We start from the raw sequence: 10349 nt of genomic DNA on the forward strand, positions 1-10349 counted from the left end.
CACCTTCCTAACCTGCAATCTTCTTCCTGACCTCTCCGCCCCCACCCCCACTCTGGCCTATCACCCTCACCTTAACCTCCTTCCACCTATCGCATGTCCAACGCCCCTCCCCCAAGTCTCTCCTCCCTACCTTTTATCTTAGCCTGCTTGACACACTCTCCTCATTCCTGAAGGGCTCATGCCTGAAACGTCGATTCTCCTGCTCCTTGGATGCTACCTGACCTGCTGCACTTTTCCAGCAACACATTTTCAGCTCTGCCTCTTAATGTTACCATCCAAAAGCTACCAGCAGTGCACTGATACAATCCACCAACGCTTTATTGCTTCTAAATTGTCTGTGTCCATCCAACACACTGTACTAGATGAGCAGAAATTTTCTCCAAAGATTAGACAGAAGCTATTATCTTTGATTCTCACGACTTAGTCACCAACTCCACCCAGCTATCTTTGGCTGCAACAAACTGTTCAACCCAGATAGAAGCTTCTGATCACATAATTATGCCATCTTAAGATTGCATCTTCCACTGCAGTAACAGTGTACAAATCTGTCCTGGCTCAGCACATCTGTTTTTGAAACCCACGTTATCCACATCTTTGTTACTTCTAGAATTGACTGTTGCAAAGCACTCCTGGTCAGCCTGCCATGTTCTACTTTGCAAACTTGAGGACATCCAACATTCTAATGTCTAGATGCTAACTCTCACCAAATTTATTCACCATTACTTCTGTTCTTATCGACATACATTGGCTCAGTTTTAAAATTTTTATCCCTGTTTTCAAATCCTTCCACGACCCAAGTTTTCTTTTGTTAATCCAGGTAACAAACCTCCAAGATGTTTGCCTCTATTTCTGGCTTCCTATTCATTATCAGTATCAATCAATCCAACTTTAGTGGTTGTGCTTTCAGCTACCAAAGCAAATTTATTCCTTGAATGTTTCAGCATCTCTTTACTCTCTAAATTCCTACTTAGAACTTCCAATCTGACACCGCCTTATGTGACTTAGATCAAATTTTGCTTGATACTGCTCCTGTGAAGTACTTTGGGATATTTAAGTAAAGACACTATATTACTTTTGTTGCTGAAAGAAATTATAAGAGCTACAAGATATGTTGCACCTGATATTGATTTGGCTTTCAAGTTTACATTAAGTAAATGGATTTCTTGCTCAACCGCAAGAAGCTCAGACAATGCATTGTTTTAAACTGACTATACTTTTCTGAATATACAGCTAAAGTTGAGCTGCATAAAAATAACCTAGTTGCTAGATGCGGCAACACATAACATCAAATAACAAGTTACCATATTACGGCTACTGATGTCCCCCAAGTAAACTACGACGTTCATTTCAGGCGCCCACATTTCAATTTCTCGTTGCCAGGAAGTGAGCGTTGAGAGCGGAACTACTAATAGAAATGGGCCATACAGCTGGTGCTCGTGGAACACATAGCTGAGAAAGGAGATGGTTTGTATGGTTTTCCCAAGACCCATTTCATCAGCAAGAATAACACTATTGTTCCTATGAAAAAAGACAGCAGTAAATTATTGTTGCAAATTAGCATACCTTAACTCATTTACATCTTTCTAAATTGTCAAAAACTTTAATGCAGGGAAAGCTCTTTAAACTATGACACTTTTTTCATTTTAGCTTAAGTATTTAAAAAGTAAGAGTTGTGATAAGAAGGGACATTAAAACACGGAATACTTTTAGAGAAAACTTGATACAATGGGAATGCACAAGTTGAGCAAAATATGAATAATGGGGACGTTCTAATTGCCTACATCCTGAAATGAAAGAAATGAAGGAGGAGGAGGAGAGGTAGCAAAAAAAGACAGAACAGGAAAAAAAAAGAGAAATGCAGAGAACCAACAAAATAGGCATCCAAGGCAAATAAATAAGTGGCTAGGATCACATAGCAACACCAGATCTGAACAGCAAGATATAAGAATTGTTTCCAATTAGGGTCAGACCACCTCTTGCTGAGATTATCCAGGAAGTAAGGTTGTTAATTATTCACATGGCAATTTCCTTTCTTCAGGAGACGGGCAAAAGTAAAAGTCCTAATCAGGTCTAGAACAATATTCTTAAATAAGGTAAGATAGTCTAATTAAACAGGCAGCTGGATGACAGTCAGTTCCTTGTCTGAATTAGATGTTGATTACTATATCAGAAAGTTAAGAAAACCAAGTGATTCATCGCGACACACTAGGTTGTTCAAAAAAACAGAGAATAAGCCATGTAGTCAGAGCAAGTGACTTCACCAGAATGAGCTAATGATAGAATGAGTATCTGGGAATTTAAGCCAAAGTGGGATTTAGAGCTTAGGGGGAAAGAGTGCTTTAAATGGAGGTTTACTGCAAGAAATACAGTCTCCGAAGTGAGAGGTGATTCAGAGAGGAAATAAGATGTAGATTGAGGGGCCTACCTGCACTGAGAACAACGGCAGCTTGTTATCATGAGTGTTGGGAAGGCAGCTGGTGAGTAGGATTAGCACTTATAGTATTTAAAGTGAATGTTAAGTACTTAATTTGCGTTTAAGTCTCTCGTCTTTTTTTCTCTCATTTCCTGAGAAAAACGACAACTTAGCAAGTTCGGAGTTATTCTTAGGGCAACAAATATATTTCAGAATTATGGGATAGCTGGCCAGAATGGCTAAATGTACATCCTGCAGTATGTGTGAAGTCAGTGTTTCAGACAGACACCGGAAATGTCAGGAGCTGCACAAACCTGAGCTCTGGGTTTTGGAGCTTGAGGAACAGCTCATTTTTCTCTGCATCCTCAAGTTAAAGGACAACGTGGATAACATGTGCAGCGAGGTAATCATACCAAAGACTGGAACTGAATAGGCAGAAAGGAAACAGGTAACTACAAGGCTGTCTACAAAAAAAAGGCAGGTAATGCAGGAGTCCCCCAAGTCTTTCTTGCTTGCTCATCAGTATTCTATTTTTGAACTTGTGATGAATCTCAGCTAAGTGCATCCAGAGCCAATGGCCTTAACACCACAAATGACTCAGCTGTACGTAGGGGGTGAAAGAAGAATGGAAGAGCTAAACAAGACTCCAAGATAGTGCGCTGCTTGCCTAATGCCAGGGTTAAAGATATCAAGAAGGGGTTGTAGGACATCTTTCTGGAGGAGGGAGATAAGCCAGTCGTGGTGCACAATGGTATTAATGACATAGGCGGGAAGATGGATATGGTCATGAAAGTTTATTTCAGGAAATTAGGAACATTAAAAAGCAGTCCCTCAAAAGCAATGATTTCAACTTTATTCCCAGTATCAAATGCTAGTGAGTGATAAGACCAGGAGGATTAACTGAACACATGGCTGGGAAACCGGTGTAGGAGGGAGGGTATCAGATTTCTGAGGCATTTGTTTTGGTACTGGGGCAAGTAGGACCTGTAAAGATGAAGATTCCTGCAGGGACTCCTGCATTACCTCACTTTTCTTTGTAGACAGCCTTGTAGTTTCCTTTCTGCCTATTCAGTTCCAGTCTTTGGTATGATTATCTCGCTGTACGTGTTATCCATGGTGTCCTTTGCCTTGAGGATGCAGAAAAATGAGCTGTTCCTCAAGCTCTAAAGCCCAGAGCTCAGGTCTGTGCAGCTCCTGACACTTCCGGTGTCTGTTGGGGTTGGTTTAAACTAGTTTATCAGGGCAATGGGTACCTGTGAGGTAACTCAAATTGGAAGGGAATTGAGCTAGTAATAGGAAGTAGAAAAGCTGCAAGGGAGTTAGAACAAAGAAAGCAAGCTGAGGATAGTGTATGCCTCCAACATGGAGTGACGCAGAGAGAAAGTTAAGGGCACACTGTTGGATGCACACAGCATTCACAAAATTGCTAAGTCTAAATGCACATTTAGAGGTAAATGGTTATGATATAATTGCGATTGCAGAAACATGACTGCATGATGACCAGGACTGTACACTAAATATTCAAGGATATTTGACATTTAGGAAGGAAACTTAAGGAGGAGAAGGAGGTGGAGTTGTGCTGACAATACAAGATGGGAATCAACATATTAGTTAGGGAGGATCTCAGATTGGAAGAACAATGTGTGAAATCTGTTTGGGTTAAGCTCTGAAACAGCAGATATTGGTTGAAGTTATATCGGCCATCAAGTAGTATGGTAGTGTGGGATAAGGTATAAATTAGCAGCTGTAGCACAGGTTGACTTCAATCTGCAAAAAGATTGTGCAAACCAATTGAGCACTAAAACTATGGAAGGTATATTTATGGTATGTGACAGGGATATTTTTCTGGAGCAATATGTTGAATAACCAAATGGAGGGCTTGCTAATTTAGATGTAGAATTATGTAATGAAAAAGGACTGATTGCCAATATTGCAAAATAACCTTTAGGGATGAGTGATCAACAATAAGATAGAAGTTTACATTGAGTTCAAAAGTGTAGTGGTTCATTTTGAAGCAAGCTGAATAAATTTGAATAAGGGAAATTATGAAAAAACGAAGCACAAATTGACTGAGCTGGATTAGAAAAATAGTTCAAAAGGCATGACTATACATAGGCAATGGATAGTTTGTAAAGAACTATTACATGACTCACAGCAACTACACATTCCAAACTGCAAATACTCAAAAACGTTTAATCTACTGTGGACAACAAAAATAGTTGAGGAATGCGTAAGATTTAAAGAAAGAGTTTGACAAAGTTGCCAGGAGTAGCTGTAAATCTGGATTGGGAGGTTTACAACAAAAGGAGGACCGATTATATCTAATTCTGGGCACAACACTTCAGAAAAATTGATAGTATTAGGAAGGATGCAGAAAATATTTATGATAAGTTTCATGGATGAGGGATTCCAAGAATGTGGATAGATTTAAAAGACTGGAGTTCTTCGCCTTGAAGATTAATGGAGATTTAATAGGACTGTTAAAGTCATGGTACATTGGGATAAGGAAGAAAAAAAAGTGTTCCCATTGGTGGAGTGGTCAATGAACCTAAGTACAAACGAACCTCGATTATCTGAACGAGATGGGCAAACATTATTTCGCTCGGATAACTGATTATTCGATTAATTGATTCAATGCCTGCCCTCTGAAGATCGGAGCTTTCTGAAATTTCCTTTTTCCTCGCTCTGCCTGCCTTGCTCCTTCTCTGTCTCAGGGTTTGTTTCTGAGCAGACACACGTGTGTGTGAGGGACCTCCAGCATTGCTGAAGCCTCCCGTTCCTCCCCCCCCTCCTCCCATCAGTTCAATGGGATTGACACAGTGAGCACTTGCTAAGTCCGCTCCCCATTCAGGAGACTAGGCAGCAGTCTCCTCCACACCCCAAAACCCTGTCTAATACCATTCCCACTCCCTGCCCATGGGGTGGGGGCAGACTGGACTGGACACCAACAGCAAGACTACTGTTGCCTTTGGTTGGTGGGGGGGGGGGGGGGGGGGGGGGGAGGGAGAGAGGGAGTCTCAAAACAGCACACAGACACACACACACACACACACGCAGCCCCACACACAATTTTTACTGCAACTTTCTAATACCTTTGCCCTGTACAGGACAATGTTGCCGATATTATCTGGGGAAGAGAGGGTGGAGTTTAGGGCACACCCCTGTGTGTAACTCCAGGGAAAGTATGGCAAGAGAGTGGGCAGGTGGTCAGTCATTTGGAGACAGTTCCAGGGCTCCCATTGATGTCCAGGACTGTTCTCGACAGCATTTCATTAAGCCATCTTCATTTTTAATCATTGTAAACAAAAAGACACGATCAGTGTTGGAAACACCTCTTTGATGGAATGTTTCTATAGGGACCTTGAGATCTTCTTCCGATAATCCGAAATTCGGACAACTGATATTCGGATAATCGAGGTTCCTCTTGCATCAATTTAAAGTGAGTGACAAAAGAAGCAAAGGTGACGATAAAAATATTTTCATGAATTTAGTGTTTAGAATCCGTAAGGAACTGCTGGGGAGTAAGGTGAGACAGGTTCAGTTATGCTCTCTGCAGGCTATTATCTGAATAGAAATAATTGTAGTGCTTGGGGAAAAGGTACAGGAGTGGGATTAGGTGAGTTAGCGTATAAATTAAGGGCTGAATTCTTTCCATATGTGCTTAAACATCCCTATAGATGCTATAATATAGAAACAAGTAAAAATGATAGGAATTCTCAAAAAACTTCACAAAATTAAAAAATTATGAGATTTGACTATTAAATAATCTTGCACATGTATGATAAGTAACATGCTAAACTCATCAGAATCTCATAAGAAAAAAAATCACAATACTATTAAATTTGCATATGATTAATGTAATTTTTCTGGATAATACAGGCCAAAAGTTTAAAATCAGAATTGTCTCCCTTGGATCTAAGATTAAAATTCCAAGAAATGTTAGCAAGTGAAACAATTACAAATGAAGATATAACATTTCATAATGAGTACTTCGTAGATAGGTAGGTGAAAGAAGATAGACCTGAAATCAATCTTTGTCAATGTTATAAGCTTTATTTACAGAAATAAATAAAAGTTAGCTAGCACAGCTTCAGTCTGCTCCTATTTAAAGGTATGAAGATTAATCCTCAGTGCCCAGCACCTACATACAATTAAATGTGTAATTAATACAAAGCAACTAAACTGAGTTTTGGAATTTTAAATTTCAATTATGTTAAGCTTCAAAACTTTAAGTGAATATTCATTGTGGTTAGTGTTAGTTTAATAAAAATATTGCCAGAAGTTAGCTTCACCCATAAAACTGCTATATCCACAATCAAAATTACAAGGCTAATAATTTTCAGTATAACATAGCTCTTCAAATTGTGCTAATTTGCTTAGGTATGTCGGCATTAATGTTATGTTTTAAATATTTATGAGTGAAGAAAATGACAGGTCAAAATATTCTTAAAAGTAGTTTTCAGTAGTTTAGAACCAAATGGAGAACCAAATTCTTATTCAAATGTCTATTCCTATTCTGTGATAAACACATTTTACCTCTAGCAATATAGCTACCGGACTACCAGCCTTAAATTCAGTAAATGCTTTGCAATGCAAGTTAAGCAATGAATTTGTTCTACTTCAGTCACAGATTCATGTGGAGTTCACATTTGCTATAATGCAAATGTATTTAGCAGAAACTTTTAACTGTAACATAACTGACAAAAAGTATGTCCAATTTTCCATTGAGCCTAAAGTGGAAATTATCTTAATTTCATACATGGATTCAAAATTACTTACTTGCACCAGGAGTGTGCCAACCAATTTAAACCATTCAATTGATAATCTCGGAGTTCCAACACATCAGCACTTCCTATATAGCTCGGCTGCTTCTTTAGTGTGACAAACCTCGGTCTTTGCTTTAAAACCTGCATAAACAACAAAAAAAAACACTAAACAGTGCTCCATGAAGCAGATTTGCCATATACCATCAATTGCTAGTTATGAACAGATACCAAAGGAGCAGGATTGAAAACAACCAAATAAGAGGCCTAACACATAAGGCAGATGAAGTCAGGCATGGTCGGGAACATGGGACTAGATATCATAGCGATTACAGAGACGTGGCTCTGGGATGGACAGGACTGGCAGCTTAATGTTCCATGGTAGAGATGCTATAGGAAGGATAGAAAGGGACACAAGAGAGGAGGGGGACTGTCTTTTAGGATTACGGATAACATTATGGCTATACTGAGAAAGGATATTCCTGGGAATATATCCAGAAGCATTATTTGGGTGGAACTGAGAAATAAGAAAGAGATGATCACCTTAATGGGATTATACTATAGAACCCCCATGCCCCCAACTCTACCCCACAACAGTCTACTGGAAATTGAGAAACAAATTTGTAAGGAGATATCAGTCATCTGTAAGAATAATAGGGTCAGGGATTTTTATTTTCCAAACACAGACTGGGACTCCCATAGTGTTAAGAACTTGGACGGAGAGGAATTTGTTAAGTGTGTACAAGAAAATTTTCTGATTCAGTATGTGGATGTACCTACTAGAGAAGGTACAAAACTTGACCTTTTCTTGGGAAATAAGGCAGAGCAGGTAACTGAGGTGTCAGTGCAGGAGCACTTTGGAAAAGGATAGTGACAGAAAAGGATAGACTGGACATAAAAGTTAAAATTTTAAAAGTTTAATTTTTAATTTGAATTTTAAAAGGAATAAGTTGATTAGGGATAGTCAACACAGTTTTGTGAAGGGTAGGTCGTGACCCACTAAGGTTTGTGTTGAGTTCTTTGAGAAGGCAACTAAACAGGTGGATGAGGGTAAAGCAGTTGGTGCGATGTATATGGTTTTCAGTAAGGCATTTGATAAGGTTCCCCACGGTAAACTATCACACAAAATAGGGAGGCATGGGATTGAAGGAGATTTAGCGGTTTGGATCAGACATTTGCTAGCTAAAGGCGACAGAATGGTGGTTGATAGGAAACGTTCATTCTGGAGTTCAGTTACTAGTGGGTCTGTGCTGGGTCCATTGCTGTTTGTCATTTTTATAAATAACCTGGATGAGTGCGTAGAAGGATGGGTAGTAAATTTGTGGATGACACTAAGGTCGGTGGAGTTGTGGACAGTGCTGAAGGATGTTGCAGGTTACAGAGGGACATAAATAAGCTGCAGCGCTGGAAAATAGAGTTTAATGTGGAAAAGGAGCAACAGGAATAAAGAGTACTGGGCTAATGGTAAGATTCTTGGTAGTGTAGACGAGCAGAGAGACCTCTGTGTCCATGTACATAGATCCCTGAAAGTCGCCACCCAGGTTGATAGGGTTGTTAAGGCGGCATACGGTGTGTTAGCATTTAATGGTAGAGGGACTGAGTTTCAGAATCATGAGGTCATGTTGCAGCTGTACAAAACTCTGGCACGGTCGCTCTGCGTACAATTCTGGTCACTGCATTATAGGAAGGATGTGGAAGCTTTGGAAAGGGTTCAGAGGCAACTTACTGGAATGTTGCCTGTATGGTGGGAAGGTCCAATGAGGAAAGGCTGAGGGACTTGAGGCTGTTTTCGTCAGAGATACGGTTGAGAGGTGACTTAATTGAGACATATAAGATAATCAGAGGGTTATATAGAGTGGACAGAGAGAGCCTTTTTCCTCTGATGGTGATGATTCGCACAAGGGGATATAGCATAAAATTGAGGGGTGTTAGATATAGGACAGAGGTAGTTTCTTTACTCAGAGTAGACTCACCAACTTTCAGGGCATTTAAATGGTCATTGGATAAATGTTTGGTTGGAAATAGAATAGTGTAGGTTAGATAGGCTTCAGATTGGTTCCACAGGTTGGCACAACATTGAGGGTCACATGGCCTGTACTGCGCTGTAATGTTGTGAATGAATTGGAATGCTATAAATTGGACGAAGGCCAATTTTGATGGTATTAGGCAAGTAGTTTCAAAAGTTGACTGGGGGCAGACATTTGCAGGTATAGAGAGAACTGGAAGATGGGAAACCTTCAAAAATGAGATAACAAGAGTTCAGAGACAGTATGTTCCTGTTACGGTGAAGGGCAAGACTTGTAAGGTGTAGGGAATGTTGGATGACAAAAGAAATTGAGGTTTTGGTCAAGAATAAGAAGCAAGCATATGTCAGGTTTAGACAGTAGAATCCCTAGAAAATTATAAAGGCAGTAGGAGTATACCCAAGAGGGAAATCAGGAGGGCAAAAAGATAGCTTCGGCAAATAGGGTCAAGGAGAATCCAAAGGGATTTTATAAATATATTAAAGACAAAAGAGTAACTAGGGACAGAATAGGGTGCCTGAAAAATATACAATGCCAACTATATGTGAACCCGCAGGAGATGAGGGAGATACTAAATGAATTATTTTGCATCAGTGTTTACTGTGGAGAAAGATATGGAAGATAAAGAGCATGTGGAAATAAATCAGCAACATATTGAAAAATCTCCATACAGGGGAACCTCGATTATCCAAACATGATGGGTGGGCACTATATCGTTCGGATAATTAATTATTTGGTTAATCGATGGAAGGTAGGCCTTACAAGGAAAGGCTGAGGGAACTAAGGCTGTTTTCGTTGGAGAGAAGGTTGAGAGTTGACTTAATAGAGACGTAGAAGATAATAAGAGGGTTAGATAGGGTGGACAGTGAGAGCTTCTTTCCTCAGATGGTGAAGGCTAACAGGAGGGGACATAGCTTTAAATTGAGGGGTAGTAGATTTTGGACAGATATCAGGGATAGTTTCTTTACACAGAGTGGTAGGAGCATGGAATGGCCTACATGCACATTTGTAGACTCGCCATCATTAGGGGCATTTAAATAGGCAAGGCCCCGCGCCCAAACCCCGTGCAACACCGCCTCTCCCCAAGCCCCGTGCAACACCGCCTCCCCCCCAAGCCCCGTGCAACACCGCCTCCCCCCCAAGCCCCGT

General features: G+C 40.1%; 1 protein-coding gene across 2 annotated transcripts in view; it reads right to left on the reverse strand.

Moving 5' to 3' along the window:
- chd1 (chromodomain helicase DNA binding protein 1) overlaps positions 1-10349 on the reverse strand; it is a 193716-nt gene that overhangs the window by 67065 nt on the left and 116302 nt on the right. For both annotated transcript variants that reach the window (XM_043709925.1, XM_043709918.1), the window contains exons 11-12: positions 7193-7320; positions 1302-1518 (exon numbers count right to left, since the gene is read on the reverse strand). In XM_043709925.1, coding sequence (XP_043565860.1) covers positions 1302-1518; positions 7193-7320 — 345 coding nt within the window. The remainder of the gene's footprint in view (positions 1-1301; positions 1519-7192; positions 7321-10349) is intronic.

Source organism: Chiloscyllium plagiosum, chromosome 2 (genome assembly GCF_004010195.1).
Source record: "Chiloscyllium plagiosum isolate BGI_BamShark_2017 chromosome 2, ASM401019v2, whole genome shotgun sequence".
In the NCBI taxonomy this organism is placed as follows: domain Eukaryota; kingdom Metazoa; phylum Chordata; class Chondrichthyes; order Orectolobiformes; family Hemiscylliidae; genus Chiloscyllium; species Chiloscyllium plagiosum.